Genomic DNA, 19901 nt, shown 5'->3' on the forward strand with positions numbered 1-19901 from the left:
TGAACTGTGACCCCCTGCTCCGACCCATCAGGGAGTCAGAATGGGCCGCGGTCACTCACGTCGAAGTAGCTCCCAGCATGCTCTAGTATGAGCTGGGTGGAGTCCGGTTTGTTCTTGCAGTAATTGACGTACATCTGGAACTTGTCAGCCTGTAAACAGTGAACCAAGTGGAGAGGCGTCAAGAGACGGCAGCTGGGTTTACACACAATAAAAAGGTCGAGTAGCTGCTGGCGAGCCCAGCCGCGTCGTACATCAAGAAGAGGTACAAAACAATGCGTCTGAGTTAACGAGAGCGCAGCCCAGCTCCCCACACTCACCCAAGTGACGAAGCAGTGACCCACATCCTCTGGTAGCTGCTCATACTTTTCTAGCTCCTTCAGGAATATGCTGTGACGACAGGAAGCGTGTGTGAGATCAGCTAAAAGACTGCTTACTCATTACGGTACACCGTACTCCAGAAAACCCAATTATGACCCTAAATACTTGTGCTATGTACTCTTACAGACCATAAGCACTATACGGTGTCCTCCAACAAAGTATACTACACCGTACTCCAACAGATCCTACATACAGGACACTATACTCTAACAGACCCAAAGTATAGTTCACCATATCCCAGCACACTGGCAGACTCACTTGTGGTGGAACTCATAGAGGTCCTGCATGTTTCCAAAGATGATGTGCTCCTTGTTGACGATCCCTTGGGGGATCTCTTCAACGCCACTGGTCATCTCCCACAGGTAGGTCTGAGCAGGGAACACAGATTGTGCAGAACATGAGCGCCCATCTGATGTTGGTGTAACAGTACATATACACATTGGCCAGCACGATACAAATACAGGCAGCTTATTCCAATGACGCGTAGTCACACACACAGTGTTACACTAATGCTGGCTATATGGGGGGGGGGGGGTGCTTACGTCCATGCACTCCCTCAGGTCCCGCACGTAGGCCTTCTCCGTCTGAATAAGCTCCGCCATAATGAATCTGCAGAGACGCACGTGCACAAACACTGAGGATTAGCTACTGTTGCTCTGTTTCAATCTTAATGTCTAAAAAGGGGTCGTCATCACTCGCTATACACTTTTTAAAGCAGCACACAGCTCCTGCTACAAGTGAATCCTCATCTTGTCATGGTACCGGCCACTGCAAATAAAACGGGCCGAAAACGTCCATGTGACTGGAGGACTCCGACTGGGGATCAGCGTGTGCGTGAGGGCAGGCCATGGCCAGACAAAGCACCTGGCCTGCATTAATCACCAGCATGATGGCTTGAGGCACAGGGGCTCACACAGGCAAACTGACAGTCAGATAAACGAGGCAGGTGTTAATCTGGAGCGAGACGCTCTGGGCAACTGGAAACAAGCGACCCCGTGCTCCTCAACTGGCCAAAACAGCGAGGATCTGATTGGATAAAGGAATCAGCGGGATTCGGGGAGAACCGCATAGGCGCACATGTGGGCCAGGAAACTCAGCAAGCATAAATGAACGAGAGACAAAGCAGGGCGGAAGGTTTCAGGGAGCTCAGGGCACTGGTGGGATGCGGCACAGACACGTACTCTTTCCTGCGGGCCGACTTGCGCTTCTCCTCGTTAAGCTCATGGGCGGCGTCCCGCAGCTTGACCTCTGACCCCGGGGCGCTGGCTGGGATGATGTCCAGCTGCAGGTCTTTGCTCTGTGACAGGAAACAATGCAGGAGTGACCTAGCAGGGGGCCGACCGACCCAGAAAAACAAGCAGCTCCCCCCACTGCAGTCATCTCCGTCCCACAAAGCCCGAGTCGTGACACGCACCGACTTGTTGGAGTCCGAGGAGATGCCCAGCGCCTTCTCCAGGGACGAGCGGTACTTGTCCATGCGAAGGGAGAAGTCCCGGTAGCGCTTGTCCACAGCAGTGACCCATTTCTTGATCTCCATGGCGTGGGCGTGGCCCTTGTCACAGAAGCCATCGGCCAGCTGTATCAGCAGTTTCACTCGCTCTTTGGTTTGCTGCAGGTGAAGTGAATGTGTGTGTGTGTGTGTGTGGGGGGGGGTTGCGATGGCATTAATGCAGGGAATGGGACATTGGCAGGAGGACACAATAGGGATTACCATGTCGCTCAGCAGTAGGACAAAAACACCCCCGTGTGACTCACTCAGTCGGAGGGAGGGGGCCCCCCTCCTCCCAAAAGCCCGACAAACAGATCAACTAATTCGGCCATTTAGCTGCTTATGCATAAAAGTACTAATATCACGTGACCCATTGTCATAGGATTCTGCTGAGGCAGGGACAGTGCGGAATAAGGGGATGGCGAGGGCGTAGCGGAGGTACAGGCTCACGCGCCCTACCCTGGCTGTGATGTGGAAGTCCTCGTGTTCCTTCAGCAGCTCCTGCGTGTGGTGGATGCTGGAGCCGGTAGAGGTGTGGGTGGACAGGTAGAACTCGCCGGTGTCGTGGATCCACTCTAAGGCCTGCGGCACGAGCGAAGAACAGCTTCACGACGGCTTCTAGAGACCCTCACGTCCACGGCTTAATTCAGCCATCAAAGTGATCTGGCACGGCTTGTCTTTAAATCGTCTACTAGTATTAGCGAATTCATTTAAAAAACTATTTTAACTTTCCTCTAGTCAGAAGACGAGAGAGAACTGGCCCTTTGATCAAGAATCTAAGTCTAAAATGGATCAAACTGTATATTTAATACATACAATTCTCACATCCCAGCTGGGTCGAGATCAGGCTTCTTACTTTTCAGACTTTAAACCATGATATAAAGTATTTTCATCAGCATTAATCCTCAATACAATTCCAGTACTTAGCAAGCTTTACCAATTTTACCACCGAGATTTCTAAGTTTTGTTTCATAGGAAACCAGCAACCCCTACCTCCTCCGCACAGTTCGTTAACCACACCTCCCGAAAAGGGTTTTTTGTACCTGGGTGCTGTGCGTGTGTAGTACATCTGACAATGAGTAACACTAGATAATTATCTCATGTGACAAATATTTGGTCAAGCAACCAATAAGAACATTAAAATATTGTAGCCGCCACCTCTATCGTTACATACTGGAATCAGAAAGCATTTCTTTCCCTTTAAATCTTCATCGACATTACTAGAAAAAATTAAGCATTTATTGCATTAAATCCTATGTAATTACTGCTTCCCTGCGTGGGTTTGTAGCCAAACCAACATTGTAATACAGAAATGGCCACCAGAGGGAGCTCTGGCTCAAGACAATGAATCATCCCTGAATTCTGCACATGTTAACATCCACACATCAAATCGTGACTAAGGATGTTTGGGATTCTCTACCACAACAATTAAGGCAGCCGCATCTGAGAGGCCAGGGTTGGTATTATGGGTTAGGCAGACATCCTCTGGAGTTCACAAACTATTCTTCTGACCTCTCAGGGGCGGGGAGTCACGTCCTGGGAGAGCTGGTGTGTGGGTCAGACCTTCTGGGAAACTAACCACAGCCCAGATTTTAAGAATGACTTTGCCTTTCCGGAAAGACGGATGGAAGCCCTTGGACTGACCTGCTTGGCGCTGCGCTCGAACACCACGTACTGCTGGCACTGGTCCAGCCGACGCTTGCGCATGGTCCAGAAGTGGAGGACGCGGTTCTCCCTCTGAAGCAGCTCATTCAGGATGTCTGCAGGTGAACATAAATCCGACACGCAAGGACACGGTCATATCCGGTTCTGTGTTGTATACGGTTTTTTTTGTGTTTTTTTTTTTTTTTTGCACTCTAGAATGTTCTCCGCCGTTCTCATGAAAAGCAGGATGAAACGCGGCTCTGAAATCAAATCCGTCAAGCCCCTACAGGCAAGACGTGACCCACTTACTTTTTACAGCCCGTCATTAAACGGCAAAAGGCCGTTATTCATAGAACCAATATCGGCAGATCCGGGGTCAGGCCAACTCTGAAAAGTGGGACGCCGCCGCCAACGGGCGGGGCGTATCGGGCGGGGCGTATCGGGCCGGGCGGAGTCGCAGCACAAACGGAACATCACCGACAGGTCATGGGTCAGCTGGCCGTACAGCAGCAGGACTCACTTTTAACCTGCTGCTCGGGCGCCTTCACGTGGCTCAGCATCCCGGGCACGTTGACGCTGTTCCTGTGCAGGTATTTCAGGAAGACGTCAGCATTGCGCCGAGCGAGGGTGCAAGCCTGTAGGGGAGGAATACCGTCAGAACTGCATTTCCATATGCATCCGGCAAGGGGGCGCCAGACTCACTGGTATGGGATTAGGTTTCGCTTCACTTGAACTCGCATGACTGCACCTGCATCAACAACAGTACCTTCAGAAAGGCCTCCTTCTGCTCCAGGTGTTTGCTGATCATAGGTGTCACATGGTCCGTCTCACAGTTGGGCCCTAACTTGTCGGCTCCTCCGCACCAGTCTTCCTCACGCTTATACTCTTGCTCCAGGCTCTCCAGAACACTACACACCTTTGGGGGGGGGGGGGGGGGGCATACACAACACAGCTTTAAACTACAATGCTCAGAGTCGGGTAGAGGCAAGTCAGAATATCCAAAACGCACTTCGCGTACAAAAATCATGGAGAAATGTGTACGTGGTCAGGAGCAGGATTATTTGCTGAAATAATAGCGCAAAACTGGCTATTATTAAGAAATGGCCCCCACCTGCTCAGAGGTCTTGTAAAAGGCCACCGAAGCATTGACCAGCTTCAGCCGGTCCTCCATCTTCAGCATGAGCTGCTGCCAGTGGGAGGCGACGTTCTCGGCGCAATCGCGGATCAGGTCCATGTCGTAGTGGTTGGCCTGCAGCATGGCTTCTGCCTTCTGCTGCACCTGGAGAGCGCTCTGGTGTGTTTTCTGTAAGGGCCACCAATACAGTTGCTGATAAGTTCCCAAATCCCAACCCACGTAGATCGAAGTGACTAAAGTCCTACAGGGACTAAGACAGGTTAGTATGGTGGGGGTGGTGGAGGGGGAGAGGGAGGCGGGTACACCGAGGACACCGGCGGAGGAGAGGAGGACACCGGCGGAGGAGAGGAGGATAGTGGGAATGGTGCTGGAGAAGGAGTATGCTGAGGAAAGTGGTGATGATGGAGGGGAGCACAGATCACCTCGATGGCGTGTTGAAACTGTTCATGTTCCCTCTGGAGCTGCTCCGCCTCTTGCAGGGAGCTGGCGGTGATCAGCCCAGCGTTCAGCATGGACTCCCCGTTCCGGATCCAGCCCAAGACCTGCACAGGCATGCATAGGTTACACACTAAACCACACACACACACAGATATTGCAGGTCTGCCTAATCGCTGGACAAGAGGATCACAAGAAGATTAAGCGAGTAACCTGTTGGTTTGAATAACAGTGGCTGGTTAGCAGAACAGCGGCAGCAAATGAGGTCACAGGTGTAAAATCAAGGTAATGAGACTGGCTGCTGTATGCGACTGTCCAAGAGACATATGAGCTGAAGTTCTCTGCTATGGATTGAGACCAAATGAGCACGAAGGTGCAGGTCAGGATCAGTGAGACGTGGCTCACCTGTTTGACTTCAGCCTGCAGGTGGCGCAGCTGCACGCACTGCTCGAGGTGCCGGCGGTGTTGCTCAGCAACCACATCCAGCTCCTGCTGCTTCTCGTGGAGGAACTCCAGCAGGTCCTGCACCCGAGTGGCCATGTCCACATCCCGGTCACACAACAGCTCCACGCCTGCAGAAAGAATTGCGGGCCATGAGCGTGCGTCCCAGACATGCCCGTCCCAGACCACAGATGTTCCTTCAACCACATGCTTGTATTTAAAAGGATCTCCAAAACCCAAAACGAACTGTGACGCAAAGACGACCTTAAACGACCCATAGGACCGTCGAAATACGCAACAAAACATGATTTAAAAGAACTTTTCTGGAACAGAGTGATCCATTTACTTTCCACTCCATCAATGACTTTTCAAAATGACCCAATATCTACTATAAGAAGGGTATCTAGAGCGTTCCCACAAAATGAGGGTCACACTGTCGTCTTCTGCCGTTTAGTGGCGTAGGGATCTCATGTCGACTCACCAGAGGCCTGCACCTCGTTGACATACTGTAAGAGCTCCTGGCCTTGGTGGATGACGTCGAAGGTGAGGTTGTTCATGGTGAGCGCCTTGTCGGCGTGATGCTGCAGGCGCTGCTCAGCCAGCGTCAGGTCCTCTGTGTCGAAGTCATTCATCTGCTGCGACAACTCGTCATTCCAAGACTCCAGGTCTGAGATGATCTGATATTTGGGGGGGGGGGGGGGTGACAGAAAGCTTAAATATATTTTCAGTATGATGACAATCAATGACTTTCTACTTCAAGGGCCGTCTGACCACAGATGTTCAGGTGGACATCAAAGTCCAACATGGTGATGCAACTTCACAATAAGCACCACCGACAGCTCACCAAGAACTGGACCATGGAGAGAAAAGACGGGAAGTAGGAGAACTATGGGCGGGGACAAAATCAGCCGATAACGTGTTAGACACGCAACCCCGTTGAGCAACGTCCTAGAGCTCTGGAAAGCCGGAGCACAGTGCTGGGGTGAATTCTGCAGACAAACAAACCCCTTGGCATGTCATGAACGCGTGCCGCCTCTGACCCTCGCGAACTCCAGCGTGTTAATCCGCAGGGTTTGGGACATGGCAGGAGCTGCCAAAGTCCTGTCATCTTAATGGGCAGTTAATTGGAGCTAAGATGCCAGGGGATTGTTACTCGCTTCCTGGGTTACTTGCCTGCTTTTCTTAAGCCAAGCTGAGCGATGCTTCATTTGTATGAAATGAGCCCCGTAGAGACAAAGGCTCAGAGATTCTGCTCTGACCATCTACTGTCTTGCACCTGCACCCGCAACGCTGCACGGAGCCTTGAGATTAGTGCGAACCCTGGTAATTACTTCAAGAAGGCGCGCCTGTAAGACGGACCGGACACGCGTCGGAAGGGAGTGGAAGGTTCCGGATCTCAGCACTCACGTCGATGGCATCGCGCTCAAAGATGCGCAGCTGCAGGAACAGCTCGAGCTTGATCTTCCTCTCCTGAAAGAGCTCCTCCATCTGGCCCTGCGCCTCGTCCAGCTGCTGGAGGACGCTCTCAATGTGGTTGATTGAGCTATTGTGGGGCGTCTTGTTACTGGAAATGGCCGAATCCCTGTAGAGGGGGAGAGAGGGGACTGTGACCTCGGGGCTGCTCTTCATGCCGTGTTCCCTAAATGGTTTTTAAAAGGCTACCATCGGTACCACAACCATCACTGCACAGATCGAGACCATGCCCCTGTAAATGAACAATTAAGAACTTGGCTCGGCTGGGGGGGGGGGGGGGGGGGTACATTTCAGGGTCACACTCTGTTAGTTACATCTGAAATTGAGCCGAAATGCAAGCGACCAGAAATTGGAGGTGTGGGCTGGATCCCGTACACACAGAGACCCTGAACGTGGTTGGAATGTATGCCCTAGCAGCAGGTGTGAGAAGCTGGACCCCTTGGTTACCTCAGCTGCTGGATGAGGTCCTCGCCCTCCTTGATGACATTCACGGTGACCTGCAGGGTGGTCTGCTGCTGCTGGCCAAAGCGCTTGATCAGATCCTGCACGGCCTCCACTGCCTCCGCGTACACGTCATCCAGCAGCTCCTTCTGCAGTTCTTCGAGCCAGGTCCACAGCTAGGGGGCGACACTCGCAGTCAGTGCCCACAATCACAGTAGAGCCATTGCCTCAGTTTGAGTACTTAACCTGTTCAGCTAAGAGCACCTGAATAAAAAAAATACAAGGCAATCTCTCGCAAGGCAAGAATCCTACCAAAGAGGTCTGTGGGAAAGCAGCAGTACGAAAAGCAGCCAAACGAACAATGCGTGTCTTCCTTACCGTGTGTGTGTGTGTGTGTGTGTGTGTGCGCACGGAGAGGTGCAGGCAAGACCCACCTCCTTGACGTGTGTGTGGAAGGCCACTGACATGTCCAGCAGCACCTTGCGCTGCTCGACGCGCCGCACAAAGTCCTGGATACGGTCCTCCAGCTGGTGGGCGGCCTGGTAGATCTCCTCCGGGTCGCATTCGCCCGTCTGGGCCAGCTGCTCCGCGGCTTCCAACAGCTTGTCGGCGTTGGTGTACGTGTTCTGTGGGGGGGGGGTGAGCCGAAGGGCGCCGCAGTGTTACATCACAAGCTCGCCCCCTCCCCCTTTCATAAGTCACATTTCTCTCACACACCCCTGACACTCACCTGGGCCACCTCCTCGAAATCCTCGTGCCTTTTCTGCAGGGCGCGAGCGCGGTGCAGCGACTTGCCCACCCCGGTGTGCTTGCTCAGGAAGGCCTCGCCGTGGTTCTCTATCCAGTCCAACACCTGGCGGCACACAGTGCGCGGTTTAGATCTGGTGCTCAGTAGTTAGCGTTCCCCCAGGGACGTATTGGAAAACCATGGGAAAGGCGGAAATTTCACCGTTTCCATAGAGACCACCCCCCCCCCCACTCCACCCCCCAAATGGCCCGTTCCTGGGTGGAAAACTGGAAGCAAGCAGGTGCATTTCCAACTGAGCCCAGACATGTGACTGAACTCGATCCTCTGAAGCTCTCCGCTGGTACAACACAAATTCCTAAAGGGATCCACAAAGCCGGGCCTATGCAGTACTTCCACCACTAGGTGGAGCTCTCACAACCAGCCACTTCTCAGGTGACAGGATGGTCCTCCGAAATAAACACGCCATCCACTTACTGCTACAGGGTGGGTAAGAGAGTCCTTGAACCTCTGGACCAGAAACACCCACAAACCCTTGCGAATGCCCACACACGCTCACCGTGTCGATCAAGACTGGGAAAGGGCTGAGAGCCTGGCAGGAAAGACAGTTTAAGATTTGACAAAGTGCTTTGTGATTTGCATACTAACGAGGCCCTATTCCTGCATTCCGACACCCCGTCCTGCTCAGAAGGCTCCGAGCTGCCTGCGACGTGCCTCGCACCTGCGAGCCGCGGCAGCCTCTGCTATGGCAACCGTTGCCTAGCCTACGCACAGACCTGCTAACGAGAAAGCGAGCCAGAGAGTGTGCCTCCCCTCCCCCAAACCTCCGCCTCCACTGCCGCCCACTGCACCCTCCCACGCATGTCCACACAGAGCTTGCAGTGCCGATCCGGTCCCGCTCAGGGTGTCAATCCCAGTCCGACACGAGTCCAGCACTGCGGTCACAAATTACACAGCGCAATTTCAGCTTTATATGCGCAGGGAAGCAGTCATACGAGGGGTGCCAGTAAGCCGGCACGTTATGGGTAATCAGGGTGCTGAGCTGACGGGGAGCATCACTGCACACACCGGGGACCGGCTGCCTGGGTCCGAGAGGTCCACCCTACTCCTTCCCACCCACCTGCTGCACATCCTGCTGGAAGACGCAGAGCTGCAGCCGTTGGTGCAGCCGGACCTTGCGGTGCTGCCAGATGTTCTCTAGCTGACGCTGGTGGTGCAGCACCTCGTGGATGACATCCAGCACATGGTGCACCGCCTTGGAGTAGTTGGCGGAGGCGGTGAGGGAGTCGGCGCTGCCCGGGGTCAGGGGGCGCTGCAACTTGTCCAGTAGGCCCTTGCCATCCTGGCTTACCTGGGGAGATGAGCAGGGCGTGAGTCCGGACACCACCGCCAAGCCCTGCGGCTGACAACCATCTCTGCAAACTGTGATTATTACGGCGATGCGTTGGGGACGGGATTACGGGGAGGGAGACCGATCCGGGAGACAGAACCGTGTGCTGATGACATCATGAACACCTCAGTCTCGCAGGCCCACCTTCCCCCAGCGCTCTCACCTCCGAGTAGGCCACAGTGATGTGCTCGTACAGGCCCTGGTGGTGGTGAATGGCGTCCTCCAGGTCCTGAAGCTCCGAGGGCAGGTCCACCTCGCCGCAGGCCTTACACCAGGAGTCCACGTTGGACATGTACTGTGAGGGGAAGGACGTGTCAAAGAAAGAGGCGCATTGGTCAAAGCTCAGTGCAGGCTAAATACAAGCATCTAGATGGACTGATAACCCACTGGCACTGTGCTGAAGGGAGAACGCATCCTTAAGCAAACCCAACCAGTAAAGAACTGGGACACTACCCAAAAACCATTCGAGGATCCATTGCCAACATCCAGCAGCGGAATCATCAAGTGAAACACTATGCGGTACATTACATAAGCATCGCACAAGCCCTGGAGGCAAGGAGGGATGCAATTCTCAGAACAGGACACTATGTAAAATAGCAGAAATTCCAGATCACTGAGGAGCTGAGTAGGCAAGACTGCGCCGGACGGGTCTCAGAGGCCCTCGGCTCAATGCGTCCTGCGCAATGAGATCCTGAAAAAAGTTCAGACCTGCTCATTCTCTGGAATGATCTCACATCTGTCTCCTTAAACCTAAAAGTGTAAGGATGTAACTGCAGAGCCTAACGGCGGGAGCAGATGGAACGATCCCCCGGACAGAAGAGGCCGCATAAACATCCAGCTCCCCGTGGTGTCACGCTCTGTGGGGCGTCACGCTATCCCCCCCCCACTCACCTGATCGCACTTCTGGTGGAAGACGGCGGACATCTCTAGCAGGGTGCTGCGCTCATCCAGGGCGGCGGCGAAGGCCTTCCACTCCAGCTCCAGCTGCCCAGAGATCTGCTTGATCTGCTGCGAGGCGTAGTGGGACGACTCCAGCAGCCGGTTCCCCACCGACACGATGCGGCTGATGTTGACGTAGACGTTCTGCATGACAGGAAGGGCAGACCTCAGCTGGGGTGGGACTCCACTAATGACCATGTGAAGGGATTGGAGGAGTTAGCTGGCAATTAACCCCGATTTGACTCATTTGCTTAAGTTAACTCTACGCCCCGAGTTCTCTGTGAGCTAATGCCGGATATCTATACACATTAATCACATTTAATTATGACTGATGACAACTTTCAGGATTGTACTGTCATGTGTACATACCAGAGTGAAAGTCTCACACGCCTCTTTCAGTCTACAGTGCCAAGAAATCCAAGACAATAAGTACCAGAGCAGACAGTAAACAACAGACACCCAGGGTACATGGACACAGACACATACAGACCAATGATAATTACTGTAAACCCGCCAGATAATTTTGTGTCTCTGGTTTGCTGAAAGCACTTCCATCTGTGTGTGTGTGTGCGCATTGGGGTGAGGTGGTGTGTCATTCAGCAAGCATCACCCAAAGCTCGGATTCCGCCGAGGATGTGCGGTTCATGCGCAGTGCCGGTTACACAAGTGCCACCACCAAAATAAATCTAGACCTGCAGGAAAAACGCAGCTTCCGCGTCTGAGAAGGAAACCAGCTTCGCTTCTCAGACTCGGTGAGATAATGTCAAGCCGAATTAAGCCCCCATTCAGGGTGATGCCAGTGGACCGGATCCTGTACCAATTGCTGTAGGCCGGCGACCCAGCAGGCGTGAGAGACTTCATGCGTGTCTGTGTGCACGGGTAATTACACGCATCAGGTCAGCGCACACGGCCCCCAGATTGGTGTGGAGATGGGGGCTTATCCGCGAGCCGAAACAGTCATTGTGTGCGGTCAAAACTCTCCAGCCCACTCGCATGAAACCGCACACACAGCCGTACCACTACAAGGGTACAAATACACAGACACACAGCCGTACCATTACAAGGGTACAAATACACACAGACACACAGCCGTACCACTACTCAAGGGTACAAATACACACAGTCGTACCACTACTCAAGGGTACAAATACACACAGACACACAGCCTGTCCAGCAACTCTACACAACCCTGAATGACACCTCAGTAACATCAAGATAACTGACTGACAAACCCACAACATACTGATTAGCAGCTACACCACATGGTCCTGAGCCGACGCCTTAATCTGAAATAAGCAAAGCGAATGTGATGTCTTATTCGGGCCCAGCACCACATGACACCACCTCACAAAGGCTGGATTTCTCCATCCGCAGTTCAGGCTACTGAGCCCACACGAGCTCTTATAGGACGCCTGCCAGACAAGACCCTTTACCATGCAATTCATGGCGAAGTGATTGTGCTGCGTCTGAAGCTCCATGGCGTGCGAGTGGTTGGTCCCGATCTCCGTGTAGCCTGCCAGGAACAGGCTCTTGTTGTGCATGATCCAGTCGAACATCTGCATGTCAGACAAGAGAAGAAATACGAACGTCGGCGCCCGAGTGTGCATGAGACGCATCAAGTGCGTTTGCTCCCGAATACATGACTGCAGAATACAAGCGAGGCGGATCACCTATCATGGAAGGGCTTGGAAAACCGACCGAAAATTCTCAGTGTTTCAAGTGATGGAAACTGAATCAACAGGACTGTATGTTTCATAATGTGCAACCGGAGGGTGCTGGCCCCACCCATGAGAAGCAGTTACCTTCTCAGCATCCTGCTCGAAAAGCCTCAGCTGGAAGCACTGGTCCAGCTGCAGCTTGCGCACGTGCCACAGCTGGTGCAGGTGCTGGCGTGTGGAGTGCAGTTTGTCCAGCAGTGCAGTGATCTTGGGCACCAGGCCCTGCGTGTCGGCGTTGGCGGAGCCTGCCCCGGCATGGCTGCTCGCACTGCTCTGGATGCACTGCAGCAGTCGCTGGCCCTCAGCGTCCAGCTCCTCGATGGGCGCCTTGATCACCTTCTTCTTGAGGCTCGAGTGCTCCTCAATCATGCGGCGCGCCCCCTCTAGCTCCTGTGGGAAGTCCTTCTTGGACAGCGTCTCCTGCAGCTCCTCCAGGCGGCCGAGCATGCGCGAGGCGTTGCTGGTGAACTCCTCGAAGGCGACCCGTATCTCGATCCACTCCTCGTGGTTGTAGTCCAGGCTGCCCTCGAAGTCTGGGGTCAGCTGGGAGGGGTCTACCACCTTGGAGAGGCCCTCAAGGGACACCATGGTGGTCTGACAGAGGAAGAAGTAAGGCGATAGTCAATTTAGTCACTCATCATCCATCCGTCTAATGACCACTTATCATGGGGCACGGGGCAGGGTGCAGTCGGGATCGGATGTCCGTCCATTACTCATCACCATGAAATTACGGAAAAAGGTGTTATGAAAAGAAGGTGATATTCTGAATGTGCACAAACAAACCAATGACGCTGTACAGTTAGCAGAGCTGCCAAAACCGGGGATGAAAGCAAAGCATTTTAATGTCACTGAAAACATCGCCCACAATCGTATTCGCACCCTGACCACACCATCACCATCGCCACTGCCCCCGCCGCCACGGACGGCAGAGTCTCAGCTCCATACAATGCCGCTCACAGCACAGGGAAGGAAAAAAATAAACCCACACATCCAGGTCCTTCAAATCCAAGTGAATGACACCTCCTTGAAGGGAAGCCAAGGAAGTAAGGATATATATAAACCCAAGGGACTCTCCAAACGCTTCCTGGCCTCCAGCAAAAACACATTTAAATACTGTCAGTTTCATAAGCCTCCAAGAAAACAGAAAAATAAAAAAGCAGCAGTCTTGATGAACTGGAAAACACTAAAACTCAGCACCACGTACCACTGTTACAGCCGCGCTTTACCACCCCACCCCGACCCCCAGAAACGGCAGCCAGACTCCCACAACATGCCCAGCCTGGACTCACCTCGAACTCGAACTTGGAGCTACCGAAATTGGTTCTCTGCTTCTGCCAGAAGTTGTCGGGCTTGATGATGAGCGCGACGTGGATGCAGCTGGGGAAGGACTCGTGCAGGACCTTCAGCAGAGGCTTGATGGAGTCCCACTTGGACCCCCGCATGTCCACGATGACGGTGAAGCCATGTTTGCACACATCCTCACTGGGGGATGGCGGGATTACAAATAAAACCACTGTTAGATGTAGCCTGTCAGTGCATTTCAGCCCAGAAGACCATAAGGACTGCAGAGCACATACTTACTAATTACAGCTATGCTGTAGAGCATTTGCTTTAGGACAGGTACAAACTCACAAAGCTCTGTTCTTTATAATATTTCTTCAAACCCACTTCCAGCTTACCACGACTACGTGACAGGAGGCAGCGACCCTAAATGTGCCGGTGTCCACGACAGCAGCAGGACTGAAGCAGACTCCTCGATGCTCTGAAACTGCTCTGCAGAACCTGTCGCCTGACTGCCACACTGGAGCTGAGACTCTCCCTTCTCTCTCTCTCTCTCTCGTGCGCTCTCTGCCGCCCCCACCTTCGAAGCCCTCGCTCTCTCAGCCTGCCTGCTCGCCTGCCTACCTGCCCCCCACCCCCCTTCTCCAGTAGGAGGGAAGATGCACAGATCTCTGAATTGGGCCCACGCTACCAGCTAGCTGTCACCCAAACTTGACGGGGGGGGGGGGGGGGGGGGGGGGGTTAATTTAGCATGCGAGCCTCACGGCGCCCCATAAGGGCTGTCATCGACGTTCTCCGGTGTGAAACCCATGCCTTTCTGGAAAATCGCACTCTCAGCATTCCACCCACAAGCTCCCATGTTAGCACTAGCTTGCAGACCTCTCCCCCCATAACCATCCTCCACCCCACCCTACCTGGGGATCCCGGCCAGGTAGGCGACGAGCCGCCGCAGGTCCTCCGGTCGTATTCTGTCGTGGTTACTCCGAGATGGGAACGTTAAGACGGGACCTCCACGCCGGTCCCTGCCCCCTGGGGGTTAGAGAGACGAGGTGCTGGGTTTAATGTTAACAATCATACACATGAGTAGCATGAATGCGCACACACTCTCTCTCACTCTCACACAAGCATTCGGAGCTATGCCATCCATTTCCCAGCATCTACCTGATAACGGCAGCACATAAAAACACAGCATGTACGCTCTTGAATTTCTGTGGGGGGAGGGACGCACAGGGGACCGCTCTGAGCGACCAGAACAAGAGACACTTATGCCAACACTGGACCTCATCCAGTCATTATTTTTGTGCTGCCTTTGACAGCCATAGGAGTTCGTTAGGAGGAGGACTGCACAATGTCAAACTGTGGGCCCCTTAAAAGGAATCCCACTATCCACTTCATATATAAAACAACCTGAAAACCCTATACTGTTTCCTGTAGCAGAAAACTGTCTTTGTTGATACGCTACTTGTGTTACGTCTCTATCCTATTATTGGCCGTGTCGAGGAGAGTAACTTGACGCCAACGATTCCCTCTTCTTTGGGAGACGTGTCGTGAAAGAAGCAAGCCATCGGGTCACTGTCGGCTTCTTTCACCTCCACCCAATGAAAGCTCACACGCTGGTGAGCTGGCGCGTGGACCAAGCTACCGGCTAATGGAATCAAACTGCTACTGTCGGGATTCTGGACGGGTGGGACAGCCCAGAGAGCCGTGTCGACTTCCAGCTGTCTGTTAAAACTTGGGGATTGCCTGTGGCTTGAGCGGCTGGAGCGTGTGGGAGTCCGAACAGCATTATGAGCGACAGAAATGTCCCCTGCAAACAGTTTCCATTAGCTGGAGCTGAGAGCATTCTGGTCTGGGGGGTGAGATGGGGGGGGGGGCTTTTTCAACCACATCCCTGGAGAAACCCGGAATATCTCTCTTCCCTTGGGGGCCCATACTCTGCCTTTTCAGCTTCACAACAAAATCTCTTAAGAGCCCTTTTGGACAGGCTTCTGTTCCCACGCGGCGCCAAGAAAAGCCCAGAGCTGAGAGCGTCCCACCCACTGCTACTGTACTGGCTGTTCAATATCCATGAGGGTATTCTGATGCGGGAAAACACCGGACCTCGCTAATTGGGCCTGCGGTTAAATAGGATTGGTGTTTATCCACTGTCAGAGGCAGACACAGCTCATGAGCAGGCTCGTCCCACTGCATTTCAGAGAGGAAGATCACGGCCAAGCCCTGCAACTTTGGGGATGTATGGCAGAGATTTGGGGGGAGGGGGCACAGAAATGTGGAGGGATTACACAGAAAGCTATAAAATGGAAGCACTATTCTAGAACCACAGGCTAGTCCCAGCCACTAGTTTGATTTTTAACTCCAAACAGATGGGAAACATCTCAGCCCCACTGAAGGCATCGCAATGGGAGCGTTATGCCGCGTTTCTCTGATGAGCTGCTCCTTTATGTCCTTTCCCTGGTCTCCGTGACAACAACCCAGTGGCAAGAGGGCCAAACCTCACACCGCCACCAGACTGGGGTAACCACCGATCTAGCCCCCGGCCTGCTCACCTGAGAGGAAGGCGACCTTCTCCTTCAGGATGGGCAGCACTTCCACCGCCTTCACCTCCTCATTTCGGCGAAACCCTGGTGGGGGGGGGGGGGGGGGGGAGAGGGAGAGGGGAAGAACAGAGTAGATGACACTTCAGGCTGAGGATTCTGCAATGCGGAGCAGTCCGAGCAAGATGGGCGAAGTGGCGGTGGAGCTCGCGAGCGGTAGCTGTGGGCGTTTTTTGGGCAGACTGTGCTGCCAATAGAGCCTGCATCTCACCTTATTAACAGCCTCAGCCTAAAGAGACACGGGGGACAGCTCTCCGAATGCTTGGAGCAGGTCCCCCTATCGGAATGCCACATGAACCCAGGGAAAGGCCACTGAACCGGGAGGCTCATGTACAACTCAGGCCACCGGATCCACCTCAGAGTTAATGTTCTGTGGACTGAAAGCCGGACCGGTTATTTCTGAACACGTTGCTTACAGTGGGTGAAGAACAGACACGAATCGGCGGCGTGTCACTGCTTCCAGTTATATTCCAAGCGAACAGCTATTCTCAGAAAGCTTACCTGTACAGGGCTGACAACACATCAAATGCAATGGACCAATACTGTATATATGGAGACCAGGACTACGCCACATGCAGGTGCGGGAGGGGACCAGGGAATATGGATGAAAGTAGACCCTCTGTGGTTGAGCTGGGCACCTCTGAGCACTCCTATTTTTTTTGTGGGGGGGGGTGGGGGACTTCCGACCCTCATAAATACCCTCTGCCAAGGAGCACTACTTTCTGAGATGCACTGGTATCGACTCAGGCAGCCCACCCCCATAAATATGTAAATCCAAGCACTCCTTAATGCACCGGTGGGGTCGGCTCATGTGAGGGGGCGCCCTGCTGCCCGATGACATCACACATCGCAGCAGGCCAGTGGGCCATGTGGCCACAGACCTCACCACAGTATCTGAGCATCCCACAGAAAGGCCAGTGGGGGCCAAGTCCTGCTTTTTCACACTGCCGCCCCTCCCCCATCCTCACCCGTTACTTCAGGGGATGGGGGGGTCAGGGTGGCAGGAGGGGGGGTCTGCCCACCCTCACAATAGAGGAAAATTACCAGCGCCTACAAAATAAAGCCAAGCTGCCAGACTCCTGTATAAGGCAAATCGCTTGCGGGAGACACACTATAAATATTCAGATTTTTCCACTGACGTGAAGCCCCCCCTCGGAGACCAGACCCCAAAAACGGATTTTCAAATAAGCCATCAATTACCTCCCAGCACAGGGTATGAACTCCAGGACCAGTTTTCATAGTGAAGAACAGTGGAGGCAGCCAACATCGCACGCTGAACCGTCACTCTGCCCCGGCCCGATCAAACGGACGCCAGCCCGCCCACCCCCACTCTAGCTGGGGAGCCAATTGTGAAAACTTAACAACAGTATTTGACGTCAATTCCAGTTACCAGAAAAAGCCACCCCTGTCCCTCCCCCCGCCATAACGGCACAGCAGCCTACCGAGCAGAGGCACATGGGAAATCTGAAGCGGACATGTATGCAGGTCAGCAGGCGGGCTCAGTGCTGGGCCACCGTGGTGATAAGTGTCACCGTGCCCTGCCCGCCCCGGGGGGGGCGTTTGGTTGCTGCTTCGCTGGGAGATTTCAGTGAAGTACAGCCTACCCCCCCCTCCCCCCGATTCACCGCCAATGCCTGGATGATGTAATGGGCACGCAGCACTCCAGCACCAAGCGGTGAGTGTTGAGGGGCTCAAAAAAACAAGCTGGCAAACAGCGCCCCCCAATGGTGACCATTATGCCAGGCTTCTCAGGAGAGCTTAGAGCCTCAGCCTGGTTTTTAATGCCTTCTTGGCAGCATAATCTGGGGAGGAGACTGACTCCTATCTTTCAGTGTCTCCCAATTTCTACTGGGAGTGATGGTGTCCCATTAAAAGCTTTGGAAGGGAAATGGGCTGGTCGGGATCTGATCCGAAACATACATCAAAAGTAGCCCCTATGATGACTGAACAGCTCGGTCAGCAGGAGATGTGAATATTTCTGCGCATGGTAATGAGCGGTTAAGACACTCTGCTCTCCATGGCGGGGACTGGTCATTGTGATTCCCATATCAAGTCACCATTCTTGGATCTCCCAGGCTTAATTCAGCTGCAGGTCGCTAGCATACCTGCATGAAAAACTCAAGAAGGGCTGAGAGACAGCTGGCGGATGGATGCATTAGGGCAACAGGATTAGCAGCCGTGGCCCCTGGACGGACCCTGGAGCCATCCACAAAGGGACGTCACTTGAAATCAATTTCTCTACTGTCCTGATCATATCATCATGACTAAGCTCTGTATATGCGCAGTGTCATCGCCTCACATCATTCGGGTTAGGCCTGCGATGTTGGCATGCTTCAGAAAGACGGGTTAAAAGACTTAAGACTTAGGTCCCTTTGTCACCTGTGGATGATGAGGGAAACCCCAAATTCTCCTCACTACACACTCAGTGCCGAAGGACTAGCTCCCTCACCAACCTGTCAAATCGATCGCCGGGAACAGGGGCAAGGCGAGGAAACACGGGACTCAGGATTCGCTTATCTGTAATTTTCCAGAAGTTCATTCCGGGGCATAGAGACACAACCTGGCAGTCAGTCAGAGGCTCTGAAAAGCACGAGCCGAACCTCAGCCACATAATGACCAGTCAGTAAGGGCAGGCTGTTTCCATGGAGGACCTGTACACACACACACGCACACGCTAGCCTGAAGTAAATCAGATAAGAAAAAACAGAAAATGGGGAGAAAGAGCAAGAAAGGTGAGAAGTAAAGAGGGCAGCCAGCAGTGGGAAACGACCTGAGAAGATAGCTGGTTATTCAAACAAAAGCGGGTCATTAAGAGTGAAGGTCGCTCCTGAAAGAAGGCGCATGCTGCAGTGGGTGGTACTCTCAAGGCGGCCTGGCCCGGTCCGGTCCGGCCCGGCCGAGCCGAACCAGCCGTCGCCATGGGCGCCACCAAGTCCCATCCGCCTGGGGGGAGCGAGGTGCCATGGAAACTGCGGCACTGCCCTACCCTTGTCCGTTTCGTTTTTCCTGTGGGGACTAAATTTAGCCTCCCCCTGCGGGGCGGCACTCTGCCACTCGCGGCAGGGGATGGCGGAAGGGGCCGGAAGGGGGCCGGGGCCCCGGCAGTTCACAGGGCTGTTCCCGGCGTCCGTCGGCCCCCGTTCCGCTTTGATGCACGGTGGCAGACGGCGCCCCGGCATACCGTGCGCCTTTGGCCAAGACCCCTGCCCAACCCCCCCCCCCCCCCCCCCCATTCCAGGAACACCCAGCCCACACCAGTGACGGCACAGCCCAGTGTATCTGTGCCAGTAGTTAATAATTTGGCATTAAAAAATAAAGCCAATGCTGGCAGATCCCTGCCCCCCCACCTCGGCTGTCTCACACACACAGAGACCTGTCAGGTGACTAACGGTCTGCCCTCTTGCTCATTCCCCCCGAGACGAGGCATGTATGTCACCTGCGGGGGGCGCCCATACCCTAATCGTGGAAACAAGGTTTCACAAGAGGCCCCGTTTTTGGGACGAGGTCCCACGTGACCCTCCCCCCACGGTGTATAAATAACGTGGCCTGTGGGACACGATTTCATCCCATCATCAGGACTTGCGCAAACACACATAGTAATAGGTCGGGATTCTGCTGGTCTCCAGACAACGGACCAATCAGATGGAAGCAAAGTGGAGGGAATCTGCACCCGCCCTGGGCCTCAATCCTGATCGCTGATACTCCAGTGTGATTGGGCTGCTCAGACAGTGCCCCAGTGCACAACCAACACCCCACCCCACCCCCAACTCTGCAACACCATGAACACGCAAACAACCC

General features: G+C 53.8%; 1 protein-coding gene across 6 annotated transcripts in view; it reads right to left on the reverse strand.

Moving 5' to 3' along the window:
- The window catches only part of LOC125719440 (triple functional domain protein), a 60617-nt gene that overhangs the window by 19756 nt on the left and 20960 nt on the right, over positions 1–19901 (reverse strand). For 5 of the 6 annotated variants that reach the window (XM_048994203.1, XM_048994202.1, XM_048994200.1 and 2 more), the window contains exons 2-27: positions 16056–16130; positions 14424–14538; positions 13518–13710; positions 12313–12822; positions 11944–12066; positions 10463–10654; positions 9735–9866; positions 9302–9532; positions 8167–8289; positions 7871–8062; positions 7443–7612; positions 6930–7104; positions 6004–6199; positions 5487–5653; positions 5069–5188; positions 4623–4814; positions 4278–4427; positions 4032–4146; positions 3512–3627; positions 2327–2449; positions 1793–1987; positions 1560–1675; positions 921–987; positions 637–746; positions 318–387; positions 60–149 (exon numbers count right to left, since the gene is read on the reverse strand). In XM_048994203.1, the coding sequence (XP_048850160.1) occupies positions 60–149; positions 318–387; positions 637–746; positions 921–987; positions 1560–1675; positions 1793–1987; positions 2327–2449; positions 3512–3627; positions 4032–4146; positions 4278–4427; positions 4623–4814; positions 5069–5188; positions 5487–5653; positions 6004–6199; positions 6930–7104; positions 7443–7612; positions 7871–8062; positions 8167–8289; positions 9302–9532; positions 9735–9866; positions 10463–10654; positions 11944–12066; positions 12313–12822; positions 13518–13710; positions 14424–14538; positions 16056–16130 (4058 nt within the window). Of the gene's footprint in view, positions 1–59; positions 150–317; positions 388–636; positions 747–920; positions 988–1559; positions 1676–1792; positions 1988–2326; positions 2450–3511; positions 3628–4031; positions 4147–4277; positions 4428–4622; positions 4815–5068; positions 5189–5486; positions 5654–6003; positions 6200–6929; positions 7105–7442; positions 7613–7870; positions 8063–8166; positions 8290–9301; positions 9533–9734; positions 9867–10462; positions 10655–11943; positions 12067–12312; positions 12823–13517; positions 13711–13907; positions 14048–14423; positions 14539–16055; positions 16131–19901 lie in introns of those variants that run through there. The other variant, XM_048994204.1, reaches the window with a different exon arrangement.

Source organism: Brienomyrus brachyistius, chromosome 23, assembly GCF_023856365.1.
Source record: "Brienomyrus brachyistius isolate T26 chromosome 23, BBRACH_0.4, whole genome shotgun sequence".
Taxonomy (NCBI): domain Eukaryota; kingdom Metazoa; phylum Chordata; class Actinopteri; order Osteoglossiformes; family Mormyridae; genus Brienomyrus; species Brienomyrus brachyistius.